The 16434-nt window shown below is 37.2% G+C and overlaps 1 protein-coding gene and 1 long non-coding RNA gene across 4 annotated transcripts; both read left to right on the top strand.

Moving 5' to 3' along the window:
- The first annotated feature begins 995 nt into the window (after positions 1-995).
- Positions 996-2452, top strand: LOC148736792 (uncharacterized). 2 transcript variants are annotated; one of them, XR_015997296.1, is made up of 4 exons: positions 996-1186; positions 1402-1453; positions 1647-1690; positions 2273-2452. It is a non-coding gene; the product is annotated as an uncharacterized LOC148736792 (long non-coding RNA). The 2 variants fall into 2 exon arrangements; XR_015997295.1 differs by having other exon boundaries at positions 997-1234; positions 2273-2451.
- An 8448-nt stretch (positions 2453-10900) lies between these two features.
- Positions 10901-16060, top strand: LOC148736791 (uncharacterized). 2 transcript variants are annotated; one of them, XM_088750996.1, is made up of 9 exons: positions 10901-11486; positions 11761-11995; positions 12145-12253; positions 12723-12826; positions 13049-13164; positions 13322-13395; positions 13914-14150; positions 14487-14552; positions 15255-16060. In XM_088750996.1, the coding sequence occupies exons 1-7, from the start codon at positions 11049-11051 to the stop codon at positions 13915-13917; spliced, it is 1080 nt and encodes a 359-aa protein (XP_088607122.1). In that variant the 5' UTR covers positions 10901-11048; the 3' UTR covers positions 13918-14150; positions 14487-14552; positions 15255-16060. The 2 variants fall into 2 exon arrangements, with proteins under 2 accessions (XP_088607122.1, XP_088607123.1); XM_088750997.1 differs by having other exon boundaries at positions 11057-11486; positions 13876-14150; positions 14252-14552.
- The last annotated feature ends 374 nt before the right edge of the window (positions 16061-16434 follow it).

The raw sequence follows: 16434 nt of genomic DNA, 5'->3' as shown, positions 1-16434 counted from the left end.
TCTTAGTTGTCATCTTAACCAAATTAAAAAAGGATAAGTTGATATTTCTAACCTAGTAAACAGAGAGAGACGTATCTGTCGTAGGAAAAGTTGGAAAAGTGAAAAAACCTGGAGGTTGCGATCGCGAGAAGTGTCATGCTGCTTCTTTGAAAGAAGGAAAGGCTCTAAAATCCAAAGCGATAATTGTGGTAATTAGATAGGAAGTATCACGAACTCCCGCAGTGACATATCGTAACGCATTCCTTAGGCCTAGTTTATACGTCGCGCTACGGTCGAATTTAATTCAGACGAATTCGTCGTTCCGTCGACGTAAATCGTGGCGTGGTTTTATGCGTCGAAATCAGTTGGATTGAATTTATTTCTCTTCCCAAATGCAGTGCCTCTGGTCAGAGGTGTCATTTTGAAATAAATTGAAATACATCAAGAAAATGCATGCATTTCATTATACGCGACTCTCGGTGCGACGTTAAAACTGAAGACGCGTTATCGATATTTTATCCGTCTTACCAAGACGGATAAAACGTCAAGGACGAATTTAATTCACCAGACGAATTTAATTCGTTTTAGACGTCGCGCTATCGTCGAATTTAATTGCTTGTGCGACCTTGAATTAAATTCGACTGTAGCGCAACTTATAAACTATTAGTGTCGTTTATTGGAGAGACTGGGTTCGAAATAGCCATGACAGAGTGGACGTAAACACCAAAACAGCCAACAGCGTAACGACTTTAAAAAAAAAAAAAACAATCAATCGATATTATTTTGTTGCTGGCTATGCCATATAGAGCAGAAGAAGTGGGGAAGAGTAAACGTTTTGGTGGTTTTTTGTAGAGAGAGGAAAAGAGGCTGCTTGGGTGATTTGTTTCCGCCGTTCGCTGTTTTGTTGTTTACGAGTTACAGTCTTTTAATTCAAAATGAAGGCACAAAGGCGATTATTTAGCCTGGTTCTCTGACGATACAAGGCGCCCTCGGGATTTTGACGGATATTTGAGAAACTGGATTCAGACTGTCTGAGATTTAGGCTAATATCGACTCAAAGTTACGAAATATTCATCAATTCTGTGGGTTTCTGTATATTTAAGGCAACAAAATCTGGATGTGCTGAGAAATGCTTAGAAGCCGTGGATCTTGCAGAGATGTGCATGATACGTGGGAATCTTCTGGGCAATAACTCGCTGCAAACAAGGTAAATCGTACTTGATGGGCTATGGATGCACGCCAAACTAAATGAAAGGTACAGTACATCTTATGTTGTCCTTTAGTTGCACCAACAAGCTTCTTCTCGTATATAGTCTAAATCATAAATTAGACTAAATTAAATAAAACGAATTTGTAACCACTCCTTTTATAACGTGATTCATGAACAAAAAATTCCTTCAAATCTAACTTTTGTCTTTATAGGTAAAACTAAATTTGGACACACTCATGAAGCTGCTGACCAGATGTTTAACAAGTAAGAATCAGAGTTTCATTTTCATCGAATTCAGTTGAGAGGAAAACTCTCTTTGAGAATAGTTACATTGCAGAACCATCTTATTAATGCTGCCGATTTCAGTCAAAGTTTCACTGCTGGGATGCTTAATTGCCAGCTTCAAAATACTAAAGGTTGTTGTTAATTGTTAGTCATATTAAATTGTGTCTTACAGGCTTTCTGAATTTTTGGTAAAGAAGGACACAAGAACCTCTATAGGTACTGTTAGGAGGAATGCAATCAGTAAACTTCTACCTTAGAAAATGAGTAGTAGTAGTAGTAGTAGTAGTAGTAGTAGTAGCAGTAGCAGTAGCAGTAGCAGTAGCAGTAGCAGTAGCAGTAGTAGTAGTAGTAGTAGTAGTAGTAGTAGTAGTAGTAGTAGTAGTAGTAGTGGTAGTAGTAGTAGTAGTAGCAGCCTCAGTAGCAGCAGTAGTAGCAGCAGCAGTGCTAATAGTGGTAGTAGTAGTAAAACTTTATTGAAATTGTCATTACATGAAGAGCCATCCTAAGCTGGGGAAAAATCCCTTACTAATTTGGGGACACTAAAAAAGAAAAAAGACTAGGAGCTATTTACAGAGGTATAAATATTAATTAGTTAACTAAGAGAAAATCTATAGTTAACTAATTATGGATTTGTATTAAAAAATATATATAAAATTCAAGAGGAGCAGAGTATACTTGTATAACTATTGAGACAGTCGTGTAGTTATATTTTAAGCCTTCAATTGATTGATGTTTATCCTCTCCTGACAATATGGATGGATAAAATATCTTTAAATGTTTTCTCTTGTTAATTGATAGAGCTTGTGACCTCCTTTGAGAGTTGTTACACCCCAACTCCAAAGGCTGCCGAGGTTGAGCATGTTTTTGCTGTGAAGGAGGGGATGTTGCCCATTTCACTGGGGGAGTGGCAAAAAGGAAAACTGGAAACCGGTAAACCCTCATCCACTGAGAACAGCGGTTAACTGTAGTGAAAGTAAGTGGAAATATCTGCTGTACAATGGAGAATAAATAAAAACAAAAAATCTCAACAATACTTTCCATTAACAGTTATACTCTGTTCATGCACTGAAGATATCTGTTTTGCTCAGATGGAGTGTGATGAGTGTGGTGGAGTGTGATGTCTTACATTTTAATTCTTAGCATTATACAAGACCAATAATGATAATAATAATTGTAAATAACAATAATATTAGTAACAATGACAAGTACTATTAGAAAAATCACAAACTGATCTCTGTTACAGTTTGATGGTATACAGCTGTAAGTTACTTAAATTAGAAGCTTATTTATTGTTGAGGTCATTTCATTCTCTACTGTCTGGTTCATGTCCTTCAAATATTAAATTTCTGGAATAAGCGTTTTTGCTACAGTTTTTTAAGCTTGCTTTTCTTTATTTATGTCAAGCTGATGCAGAAATAAATGTTGATGTCCCCCCCAGATTATGTTATTCCAGATACAGAGAAGCTTGAGCATCAACGGCTCAGGTCAGAATTTGGAAAGTAGATCATCAAAATATAAGATTTTCAGTTATAATCGACTCACACTTGTGAATGGAAATTTTCATAGATCTTCCAGTAGAATGGTAAAATATAAGATTTTCAGTTATAATCAATTTACACTTGTGCATGGAAATTTCCATACATCTTCCATTGACATGGCAAGATTTAAGATGTTCAGCTATGATCAATTCACACAATGTGCATGGAAATTTCCATGGATATTCCAGCAACATGGCTCAAATGAAAGAATTTTTCAGTCATGATCGATCTAAACAATGTGCATGGAAATTTCCATAGATATTCTGTATGATAAAATGACGTATCTTAGATATTCAGTTGCAATCGACTCACATACGTGCATGAAAATTGTCATAGACCTTCTACTAACATGGTAAAATGTAAGATGTTCAGCTCTAATCGATCTAGGCATGTGCATGGAAAATTCCATAGACCTTCCCTTAACATGGTAAATGTAAGATATTCAGCTATAAATAGATCTACACATGTGCATGGAAATTTACATAGACCTTCCAATAACATGGTACAATGTGAGATGTTCAGCTCTAATCGATCCAGACATGTGCATGGAAATTTCCATAGACCTTCCATTAACATGGTATAATGTAAGATATTCAGCTGTAATCGATCTAGACATGTGCATGGAAATTTCCATAGACCTTCCACTGAGATGGTAAAATGTAACATGTTCAGCTCTAATCGATCTTGACATGTACATGGAAATTTCCATAGATCTTCTATGGACATGGTAAAATGTAAATGTTCATTAACGTTCTAATCGATCCAGAAATGTCCATTGAAATTTCCAAAGATTTGCTTAAGTGACATGGTATAATGTAACATGATTTTTTTTAGTCCTTTTGGATTATCATCTCTATGGTAATGTCTGCATATACATTTGTAAAAAAGATTCTCAGAAAAATCGCTGTCAGATACGCCATATCTTATTTTGTATATTTAAAACACGGACGTATAAATTTCAGTAAATAGTTCTCAAAAGAAATTTTGTCTTTGTTGTAAAAGTTGTTGTAATCAATTCAACTGTGGAGTGGCTTTTATAGACTATTAAACTCTTTTTCCTTCAATGTAGTTGAGTGTCCTGGTTAGAATGATACATTGTAGAGCACATGTTACCCAACATATACTGAAATGGCAAGGAAGCATCTCTTTCATTGTGGTTTTTACCAAATTTTCTTTACTTCAGAAAATCTGCACTTAAAAAATTATTTGTTTACACTGTGATTTCGACAGACGATTCAGAAAACGGGAAACAGTAATTAGACCTCTTCTTGTCTGTAAAGTAGCAAAAATGTTTCGGTATGATTGAGGTGGGAAGTATTTCCATTTTATATATCAAAACTGCTTCATGTGCTGCTGGTAAAATGAAAATTATGGAATCCATTTTAAAAGCACGGAGCCAAGGTGCTTCGTTTCCATCGCATGAGTTTATGGTGAAGACTTCGCAGATATTAGATAACTTTATTAAAAGAAGTATCGCATCAGACAGTCCATCTTATTTTTCGTTCTCTCGTTTTCGTCTTTCTCCTTGACTAAATGATTGTCACTTTCAATGAATTGTAAAATCCTTATTTGGGTGTTTTTGTTGTTGCTGTTGTTGTTGTTTTGTCGTTGCTTGTTTTGTTGTTTTTCTTTGTTGTTGTTGTTTTTTTTTTTGTAATTTTCCTCGGCTATCATTTCTTTTTTTTTTCTTTTTTTTTTTTTTCGGTAAAATAACAAATAACTGTAACAAACATTACCTGTTATCAGATGAACTAAATTTAAATCTGTCAAGGAGGTCTATATTCGTAAAACGCCAAGTCAATAATTTTAGAGCGATTTAAGACCTGTGTGTGATGTATCAGGTATGATCGCGAACAGGAAAGAATGAAAATATATCGTGGCCAGAGGCAGACATTATAAATATTCATTCGAAAATTTTCACTTTTCAAAGTAAAACGTGCTCAACCTCGTGTCAGTTATGCAAACTGAGAAATTCGGCTCATGTTTTTTGATAATGGAACCAACTGAGATGGCAACCCATGGTTTTGTTTTAGTCCCTATTCGTTAATCATCTGTCGGTGGCGACGTCGTTAACGCAAAAACACCAGCAATTAGCAAAATAGCGTGCCTAACTTACAGGTTATTTAAAATTTTGAAACATACCGGCGTGACTTTATGACCTGCATCTGTTACTTCATGTTAGGAAAAGAGTTATATAATGAAGGGGTTAAAACGTTCGCTTTATGCAATTTTTTTTGTTAACTCAACTGCCACCTGCTGCTGCCCAATGGTTTCCATGACAATTTCGCATGCAAGGAGTAAGTATTCTTATCGTTTCTTAGTATTGTCTCGATTTATGAAGTAAATACGGGCCCAGCTAGTCTTTTTATTATCATCAACTTCAAGGGACGATATGTTAAAAACTCACGCCGAACGTGGTCACCGCTGTCTTCCTTGTTCTCGCAAGATTTAGCCTGGATCTATCAACCAGAAGCCACTAAACAAAGACTAACACATTAATCACGTCGAAACGTTAAACGACACTATGATCTTGAAGACACGCAAAGGCCGATTACACCTTTAAAAGGTTCGAAGGGATCTTTAACCGAAATGTTCCGGAAAATTTTCAGCCTTACACTAATGATTGGTGAGTAAGAAAGATCAATTGGGTAACCTTCTGAGTGGATGTCAGTTTTATGATGTCATTCGTTTCGTTTATTCATTTCCCTTTTTTTTTCCTATTCTTTTTTTATTTTTTAATGGGGAAGAAGAGGGGAATTATCCGATATCTTGTTTGTCTATATTTGCTAACTTGTCCTTGTTCATCTCCACCACCACCCCCTCCCTATCCTTGTAGAAATGATACCAGGATAAAATATTTATTTAATCACAGTATACTCGCCAATCGTTGAAGATCTTTATTATTATTATCATCATCATCATCATCATCATCATCATCATCATTATTATTATTATTATCATGATTATTATTATTATTTTATGTCGGTATCAATTCGATGGTTCTATAACTTATAGTTTCATTTCCGGATATTTGCCGCTGAAAATATTCTCAATGTAGCAAAAACAATTGTGTTCTCTTGCTGAAGAATACTTAAAGCGGGCTATCGCAGTTAAAACCTCTGCTGTAGAGTTGATTTTATAATTGGAAACTGGGTACGGTCGAGTATTTTCTTTAGAATTCAACGCTCTTTCCCACCTACTTTTTTCAGGTCATAGTCACCAGTGTTCTAATAATTATGCAGAGGAGGAACTTAAAGGGGTAAAGGACACCTGTCAGCTAATTGAAAACGGAACCAATCAGCTTTGGTTTGAAATCAAATGCCCTTTCCCACCCCGTCTGTTTCGTGTCCTGATGTGGTGCAGAGACCTCGCTTTTTGTCTCAAACAATCCGCTCAGTGGCAAGAAAAAATGCATTCACAAACTCAATCGGGAAAATTTTTCCGCAACTATTATGGTGAACTCCGTAGGAAATAGCCTATCCTATAGCTTAGACGTCAAACACTGTTATCACTACCTGGGTTTGAGATTTTACAAAGTTTACACCATGATAAAGATAAGGCTATTCAACGGCATATCAGAAGGGGATAGTGTATATAAGATTTATTTTGTTGTCATTATGAATCTGTTTATCATTTCGTCAATAGTATGTGCTTAAATCCAGCCGTCTCTCTATTCACACAAAGTTCCTTTGTTCCCATGAGAATTAATTATTCTAACCCTTCATTAACAGTTTTGTGTTTTCTCTACTCATCAATATAGTCATTTATGCATTTATTTTTTCATTTACGCATTGTTCTAATTTCTACAAATTAGTCACTTGTTTTCTTTGGGTGTATATGAAGATACACCCAAAGCTTTGTCGTTTCCACCTAGGTCCTCAGCGAAAAGCGGAAGGCCTCAGCGGAAAGGTATTCTATTTCTATCTCCTTTTTTTTCTTTTTTTTATAAATCACTTTTGCGGCTACTGAGTCAGTTTTCACTCCATGATGGGCATGTCTAAATTGTATCACTTTTTAATCATAAAACGTATTATATTTCTGACAAAAAAAAAAAAAAAGTGTAATTCCACTCTTAAAACAAAGCGTGTTGCTTCGTTGATAATACTAAAGGCAATGAACATTTGCTGTCAATGGTTCGACGCACATGCTGACCGTAGCAGACATAATAAGTGATAAAGGAACATCATTGTAATAGTATGGTTTATCATTCCTTTCTACAAATTAAACCACGTCACTGTTTTGAGATCAACTTATCCTCACAGACAAGATCTCGCCTGAAGAGAAGGATCAATGCTTTCACCCTAGCTGTCGTTGAGGGAGAAGAAGTAATCGAGCCTCGCAAGTAAATGAAACTGGCAGCAATATTTTGTCAAGGAAAATGAATGTTTAACCAGGTAGTGAAACTGTTAGTGAAATATCTGAGATTTGAGTCTTAGTTTTTCACTTAGTTTGGAACTTTGTGTATCTTCTATAATTCTATAATTCTTCTCTAATTCTTAAATAATTCTATAATTCTTATATATTTCTATAATTATTATATAATTCTATAATTATTATATAATTCTTTTATAATTCCTTTCCCGCATCGGTCTGGTCAGCCACCAACGTGCCTGCAGCCGATGTCAACGTGGACAACCTTTTTAATCCTTGCTCGCGAAGTCAAGCCAACCATAATTCAGCTTTCATTTGATAGTTGTTGCCAAGTTTAAGCATTTTAAGTACATTCAGTAAAATTTAAAGAGGACTCCAGAAAAGCCTCAACCCAAGCTAAGGCAATAGAAAAGATTGCTTAAGGGAAAATAGCGTACCACAAGAATACAAAGTTGCCGGACGGCGTTTGAAGCAGTTCTCACTGCGCGAAGTTGTTGTCTTTCGGTTTTGCCCCTTTATTCGCGGTGCGGTCTAATAATGTTATTAGATAATCTTGAGTTAAGTTCTCACGATGGAATTAAATTTCACCGATTAAAGTTCTACAAAAGACCTTTACTTCACCGGAAAATCCCTGGAAAATAAACTCCACGTACTAAATGCACACTTATCCGTGACGTATGCAGTGATTTTAGTAAGTGAAAAGTCAAGAGAGCCGCCAAGGCTCAAAATCCATGTACCGGAGAGAAACAGACCTATAAGAAAATTGGTATCTTCCACGTGACCAAGTGAAGAATGTTGAATTAGAAAACATGTCTTAGTCGACGATTGACCTCAAAATTGATCACTTCCTAGCATGTTCCGGGCGTTCAGTTTCAGTTTGTAGAACGGAGTAAAATAATCAAAGGCGAGGAACTGAAGCGGATAAAGGAGGTTAGACCGCGAAAAAGGAGGGAGGCTTGAGTTCGAGTCGCCAAAAAAGAGGGAGGCTTGGCTTGGATTGCAAAGAGATGGGAGGCTTGATTCGGATCGAGTAAAAGGAGAGAGGCATGAGTCGGATCGCCTCCCTCCTTCACTTTCTCAGTTAGTTAGCGTTACAAACGTCACTGAAGGAAAGGAACGTCGCAGAAGGAAAGGAACGATCGAATAATGTTCACACTCACATTTCATCTTCTCAACCATGCAGCTAAATCTATTACTCTTAAAAGCTTTAGATTACTTCAAAACTATCCCGAAACTGATAATCTTTTTTGGAAACTATTAAATTTATTGTAACGCGGCAAAAAAAAAACTATACGAAAATTTTGTTCAGAAGTTCAGTACAAATTAATGATGAACCGGGAAAATTCCCATGCACGCGTGCACTACGCAAACCTTGTCCTTTCATTCATAACATGGAGAAAATATCGAAACTCAGGCGATCCATTTAGAATATTGATCACTTGGCATGCATCTTTCCCATTGTCATATATTGTATAAGTTGTAGTCATCGCCAAAGGTTATACATTGGGGACAAGAAAAAGAAAACGACCAATCAACCGATTCCCAGAACACTTTCGTAAATTACGAAGGTGGGGCAAGAGGGCATCCAAAGTCGCAAGACAATTTGAACTCTCTAATCATTCTAAGTAGCATTTGGCAGTCTATCTCATTTCCCCACGTCTAAGGAGTAAAGAAAAGACGCCAAGTTTTAGTATCAATGAACGCTCTTCATTTAAAGAGATACTCTCTCGCCTGTGATGAATGTTTGAGAAAAGACGGATAACAACTTAAATAAAACAGCTCTTTTGAAAAAAAAACAGGAAATCTTTGGCAGTTTTCGTTTAAATTTGAAACTTTTCTCAACGCACGGTTCGATCGTAGGGGCTTTGCCTCCCAATGGAAGTGACGTAGAAGGGAGAACTCATTGAACTTCCGTTAAGATTTCTTTAACAAGAGCAACGGGATTTCTTCTAAATCATAAAAAAAACGCCCCCCAAAAATACAATAGTGCCGTAACGATGTGTGGCCGGTGGACTTTCCACTACAGTTAGCGATGGAGTAAGCCTTCATAAATGGCCCGAAGATCCTGATTTCGCTAAGTTATGGACGAGAGCCGTGAAAAACACGCGATCCGATTTTGTGAACCAACAAACTCTAGCCGTTTGTGCAGCATTCACTACTTCACTGCAGTTACTTGTGAGGAACAGTCGGTATTATCAAAACAAAAACGACAACAACTACGTGGGGCATACAGAAAAAGGGAAGCTGCAAGGGTATGTATTACCTGTAAAAGAAATATAAACCTGTATTCATTGAATCAAAAATGAAGCAAAAAGCTCTTTCAAACTTATAACGCAACTCATATACACGGTGCACGTTCCAGATCCTCAATGCACATACAGAAAGTGAACAGCTGTCCCTTTCCAGAGAGAGTACCGAAGAATTAAGTTTGGCATGGGCAGAGTTCTCACTCCACGCAAGCTCAAGATGTGAACACCCAAAATAGGGAAAGATATCTCTGTGCAATTTTGGAGCAGTCGTACCGCTAAAGGCGAATTTAGTCACTTGAAAATACATAAAAATATAAATCTGTTGTGACAGTAGTCTGGCCACCCCAAAGAAAGTAAACAAATCGTACGTTAAAATAACTTGGCAGGTGGTTAGACGTCCGTTCTAGTAAAGGCCCACAGCGCACTTTGCTCAAGGAGTTCATTACGTCGTCCCCGGTTCAGAGTGACGAGAAATTTCGGATCAAGAGGAATAAGGTGAAGAAGAAGTAAAAGATTGAGGAATTACGCAAGTTTAAGATTTACATAACACGTGCAGCGAATGTGAGAGAATAGCTTTATTGTGTTAAAAACAACTGCCGGTCTAATCAAGTCGATGTCCTACATTTTTAGGGCCAAAAACTGCTGCATTTCTCAACTCTAACGATCACTTCACTTTGTGAAGTGACAAACGAAGAGATTTCGCCAAATGGCGAAAATTGTAACTCCATGAGGGGACGCAAATCGTCTGCACTGGAAGTACACATCAAACTCCCCAGGGGTTCTAATCCAATTAAATATGTGGTTTTTATGTCAGCGTTTGCGTGGTCAATATAGTTAGCGCCCCATTCGGTTGGATCTGGACAGTGTCGGTATTTGGATCTGGACAATGTTCTTTTTTTTTTCCCCAGATTGCTTTGTAGTGCATGTAGTTTTCGTAGTTATTTTCCCCAAAAATGGCGCCGAGGAAAGGTTTTTCGACCTTCTCTCGCGTCGTCAGTGATGCATTAAGCGAGCATAATTACTGGTATGTGCTCACAACAGAATTTTGTGGAATTACTCCTCTGCAATATTTTAAGCGATCGCCGATCCTGACAACTTTTCCAGAAGATTTCTGCCGAATTGAAAGCGACAAACTTCGGCTTCTCGATGGGCGCCCCTTCGTCAACAAGAAAAATTCCAGCGCATTTGAAGTTGTTTGCTCGTCTTTTGGGCTTGTATCGGTTATTCTGAGGGAAGAAAGAGGTTCTGAAGAAGGAGGATCCGCCGCGATTTATAAAATTAAAGAATTTTTGAATGGCTTGGATTTGAGTTCCCTCAAGGGAGACGGCAACGACTTGAATTGCGAGCGACCACGTGCAGCTCGGCGCCTTACAATGACCCCTCAATTCAACACTCCGCCTGGCTAGTACGAAAGAAATGCCTGTCTCGTTTCATTTGACTCCTCCAAACAGTGGCAGTCTTAGTTCTCCTAATCTAAAGGAGATTTATGAAAGGAATGATTTGGAGACCCCAGAAAAGACTTTCCTTGTTAAGAAAAGCGGTAGCCGCGTTCTCCAAGATGCACAAGGTATCTTTGAAAGGAGCCGAAAAAATTTATCAACGGTGCTTTCCAGCATGTGTGCTTTTGGCGATCCTGAGGCCAAGGCTATTGTAAATGAGGTTGTGGAAGATGTGGCCCTAAAGAAAGGAGTTAAACGGACGGTGGAAGAGCTTGTTGGTGATGAAACATTTTCCTTATACGTGGAAAGCCTCCGAGTTCCAGATTGGGTGCTATTATATTTCAAGACCAAGGCAAGGGTATCTGGTAATACTTGGCAAGCTGTAATCAATATCACCAAACTTGGAAGGACAGGGGTAAGTAAGGTCTGTTATTAGTTATCAATCTTAAGAGGCTTCTTTTGGAAAGGATATGTCTGCACTCATATCTAATTTATCCCAACTTGGAAGCAGTTCCACAGTAACAAATTTAATGCTTGAAAGTGGTAGAAGAAGTGCAAGTCTCATTATTATTTACTATTACTCTGATAATAGCTAATTTTTTTAAACCTCAGTTATATCAGATGTATTTTTCATGTTAATTTTGTTGTTTAATTTTTCTCTTGCTTTCTTTCTTTGGCTTCTGTTTTAGAAATCCTTTGACACACCAATATTGTTGAACCTTAACCAAATGAAAGCGGCCAAAAAAGTGATCTTTGGAGTTTGTAAAGAATACATGGATGTGAAAAAGGTGCCTTCTCCTTTACAAGGTTATCAGGTGGATTTGTTTCCTGTTTTGGAGTTGATTGTCTGCAAGCAAAGGCTGCATAATGTGTGCTCACCAACTCTCAAACTTCTGATGAAGATAGATGGAAGACCCTTTTGTGGTAAATACTGACTGTCAGGTTTAAGTCTGCTGCCATAAATTATGAAAAAATACCTTATCTCAGATTAAGTGTGTGGTTGCGCATAATTTTTGTTCCCATGAATGAGAATGAAATAATAACCATTTCTATTATCATTTTTTTAAGATCAGGTAGAAATCAGGTATTGGTAGGTCTGGTTCCCCGTCTTAACCCTGTTTACGACATACAGAGTGCAAAGTCTGTTTACCCACTGGCCATTGCGAATCGTAAAGAAAACAGGTTCATCATTAATTTCTATTATTTTATGTTACTAAAATACTTTTTCTCCTTTGCTTGACATGGTTACAAAGTTTTTAATTTGCACAGTAGAGACACTTTCTTTTAAAGCTTTTCTTATAAAGCTTTCCTTACTGAAAGCCTATAGTTTTATAGAACATATATGTTACAGTTTTCATAGTTGAATTGTTGACTCAATTTCCAGTACTGGCTCTAAGATCTGACAAATGTAATATGCACAAATGTAATATGCACAAATGTAATATGCACAAATTCACACACACACACACACACACACACACACACACACACACACACACACACACACACAAATACCCACACATTATGAATTAAACAGAAAGAGGAAAAAAACTGCAAATCCTTTTACATTATAAGAACATTACCCCAACATAAGCTCTGAATAAACGACAAGTTTCATCGGTTGTCTTCATGCCTAATGTTATTTTGATAGGGAAAGCCTGAAGGTACTTTTAAAGGATCTAAATGAACAAAAGAGAATCATCAAGAACCAAGGAATTTTTGTTGATGGCATGAAGTTCAATGTAGAATTTGATGGTAAGATGTTTCTATCATTTTGTTACATAATGGTTATTTGCAAGAACGTTAACCTTAATCTTTTTAAAAGGCAGGATGCTGACTTTCTTTTTAGAAACTTGAGGGTTTTTTTTTTTCATTATCAGTGAACATTATTTTAAACAGTAAGTTAATTTTCTACATGTACCAGGGGTATGTCATATCATAATTCTTTATTGCTGTTGTTTTTTTGTCATATCTTAGTTTCATTGGACTACAAAACACTGATCCTTCTTTTGGTAAAGAAAGGGGATCTTGATTTTCAACTTGGTGGTCGAGGGGTAGATGTAGAATTCTGCTTTATATGCAATGCAATCAGGGTTAGTATTTGTGTTGGTGTACATGTGAATCAATGAGCACTTTTTAGTTGTAGTTCATCAGTTACAATACACAAGCTACAGTCTTCTCTAATAATGCAACCAAAAAAGTTTGTATGATAATATAAATTTATTTTGAGGTAATTTCATTTCCCATTAGGGTTGCAAATGTCATGAAGTGGTCCCAGATGAAACCTGCCTAGAATGCCTACGAAGCAAGTGTAACATAGGCAGGTATACTTAAAGTTTAGCCATTCATGATCATTAAATAATGCACAGGCTTATCTAGGAAGTGCTTGAGGCCTTTTAGGTACCAAAGTTGATGCATTGGTAAGAGCAGCTACCTTCCACCATTTATTTATTGCCATGGTATTCATAAGACTATTTATTTTTTATTTATAAATAATAATAATAATAATAATAATAAACTTTAATAATGTGTCAGGGGTATTTAGCTTAAAGCTATTTGGGGACACAACTTGGAACGTTGGTTTTTGCGGAGGGAGGAAAACCGGAGGACCCGGAGAAAAACCCGCAGAGCAAGGATGAGAACCAACAAACTCAACCCACATGTGACACCAGGTTCAGGAATTGAATCCAGGCCACAGTGGTGGGAGGCAATTGCTCTCACCACTACGCCATCCCTGCTCCTCTTGGGGTACCCATTTACAATAAAATTATTGTAAATGCACCATTGTTGTCCATAATTTGCAGATTAACTGGAATCCGGGATGATCTCCTTTTTCTCCTTGATGAAGAGCTTACTAGCATTCAGTTGTGTGCACAACATATGGAGATGCGCAATACAGAGCAGCTGCTTGCATCCATTGGTCTGATTGCCTACAAGATTGGTTCACTTCCAGAAGCCAATCAAGCCCTGAAGTGCTTTGGCCCAGAGTCTTTTCATGGTGATAGAATTTCTGTTAAGAAGAAGAGTGGTCAGGAGTCTGCTATTTCAAAGCAGAATATTCATGTCAGCTCTATGTCAGGTACATGAGTGGTCAAATTATTGGCTTTGTGTGTATTTTACAATTGATTCACTTTGTGGGTATATCTATTATTTTTCCCATTGTGATAAAACACATTTCAGGTCCAACAGAATTTGAAATTCTTCAAAACCTTGAAGAGATTGTGGGATTCTCCCTTCCGCTGGACAAGTTGAAGCTCTCCTACACAGCTGTAAATACAGCTAAAAATTTTATTCTTAATTGTGTTACATTTTGTCAGTCCCGTGTTGATGTAAGTCTTTGATACCAGAGGTGGCATTGGCAAGTACCTTCACTTGTGGTTAAACAGTTCTTGTTTATTTTTCTTTAAATTATGAGGTGTGGTTTATATTGTGCAGCGCCCAGATGTTTCGTCGGAGAGCGCTTTTGAAATGGGCACCATTTGTAAGTACTTGCTTCCTTTTCAATTTCACAGTATGCGCTAATTACCTTTCTTATTTAGTATTTAGTGTTTATTACCTTTCCTATTAATCGTATGTAGAAGTCTGTACTTTTGGGTGGCACACCCTAAAGTGCAGTATAACCCAGCATTTTTGTATTTTTACACTCTTTCTATCATCTTATTAAGTAGACTGTAATTTAAGGTGGCACACCCAAAAGTACAGTATAACCCAGTATTTTTGTATTTTTACACTCTTTTTATGATTGTAGTCAATAGACTGTACTTTAAGGTGGCACACCCAAAAGTGCAGTATAACCCAGCATTTTTGTATTTTTACACTCTTTCTATGGTTGTACTCAATAGGCTGTACTTTAAGGTGGCACACCCAAGAGTGCAGTATAACCCAGCATTTTTGTATTTTTAAACTCTTTATATGATCGTAGTCAGTAGTCTGTACTTTAAGGTGGCACACCCAAAAGTGCAGTATAACCCAGCATCTCTGTATTTTTAAATTCTTTATATGATTGTAGTCAGTAGTCTGTACTTTAAGGTGGCACACCCAAAAGTGCAGTATAACCCAGCATTTCTGTATTTTTAAATTCTATATATGATCGTAGTCAGTAGTCTGCACTTTAAGGTGGCACACCCAAAAGTGAAGTATAACCCAGCAATTCTGTATTTTTAAACTCTGTATATAATCATAGTCATTAGGCTGTACTTTAAGTGACACACCCAGAGACGCCCGTTCGTCAACAAGAAAAATTCCAGCGCATTTGAAGTTTGGATGGCCGAGGGGTTGGCGCTTATTCAAGGAAATACGGTATATAGATTACTTGAGGCTGTGCGCGTTATTTTGTGTTGTTGCATAATTCATGTTATCTCGTATTGCCCAGTTTGTCAGGAAATCAGTCGTTGTCGTGTGTTTACGTCCTACAAAAACGTTGCATCGGAAATTTCATGATCCAGCTTCGCAAAGAAATGTACCAGCTTTTGTTTTGCCTTGATTTATTCATTGATTTTTTTTTTTCACAGCATTTTGTGTTTTGAAGTTCTCTTCCCGTCGCGGTTTGCAGGGCACCTTCTAGCAGTAAATGAAACTGTTTTTCAAATTTGTGTCTCAAATGACCATTTATTATTGTCGCTCTGCTGTAGATAGGTGAAGAGCTCAAAGAGCAGAACAGTTTGAGTCACAAGAATTTCTTCACGTTGTATATCCCAGAAGCACTTAGGTATTACTCTGAATGCCAGGACTTCAGCCTGGGTGAACCAGAAAGGATAGAAAACACTTCCCTATTTTAACCATGAATGAAAACCTAAGTATGTTATATATCCCAGTAGCATTAAGGCATTACAATGAATGCCAGGACTTCTGCCTGGGTGAACCAATAAGGATAGGCAACAATTCCCCGTGATTGTCAAAGAAACTAAGTATGTTATGTATTCCAGAAGCACTAAGGCATTACTCTTAATATCAGGACTTCAGCCTGGGTGAACCAGAAAAGATAGACAACACTTCCCTATATTAACCATGACTGAAAAGCCAAGTATGTTATATATCCCTAAAGCACTCAGGCATTAATTACACTAAATACCAGGACTTCAGCCTGTGTGAACCAGAAAGGATAGACAACACTTCCCAAGATTGACCATGAATGAAAAACTAAGTATGTTATATATCCCAGAAGCGCTCAGGCATTACACTGAATGTCAGGACTTCAGCCGGGGTGAACCACAAAGGATAGACAACACTTCCCTATAATATTCGTGAATGAAAAACTAAGTATGTCATGTGTCCTAGAAGCGTTCAGGCATTACTCTGAATGCCAGGACTTCAGCCTGATTTTCATTCATGATTAATATAGGGAAGTGTTGTCTATCCTTTCT

This window comes from Stylophora pistillata, chromosome 2 (assembly GCF_964205215.1).
Source record: "Stylophora pistillata chromosome 2, jaStyPist1.2, whole genome shotgun sequence".
Lineage (NCBI taxonomy): Eukaryota > Metazoa > Cnidaria > Anthozoa > Scleractinia > Pocilloporidae > Stylophora > Stylophora pistillata.
Note: the sequence above shows the minus strand (reverse complement) of the source record. Positions and strands in the feature narration are given on the sequence as shown.

Excerpts from the sequence above, each read along its gene's own strand:
- LOC148736791 (XM_088750997.1), top strand. The coding sequence starts at position 11,247 with ATGTGTGCTTTTGGCGATCCTGAGGCCAAGGCTATTGTAAATGAGGTT. Across the intron at positions 13,396-13,875 it reads AGCAAGTGTAACATAGGCAG|ATTAACTGGAATCCGGGATG; the intron begins GTATACTTAAAG and ends CATAATTTGCAG. Across the intron at positions 14,151-14,251 it reads TCATGTCAGCTCTATGTCAG|GTCCAACAGAATTTGAAATT; the intron begins GTACATGAGTGG and ends AACACATTTCAG.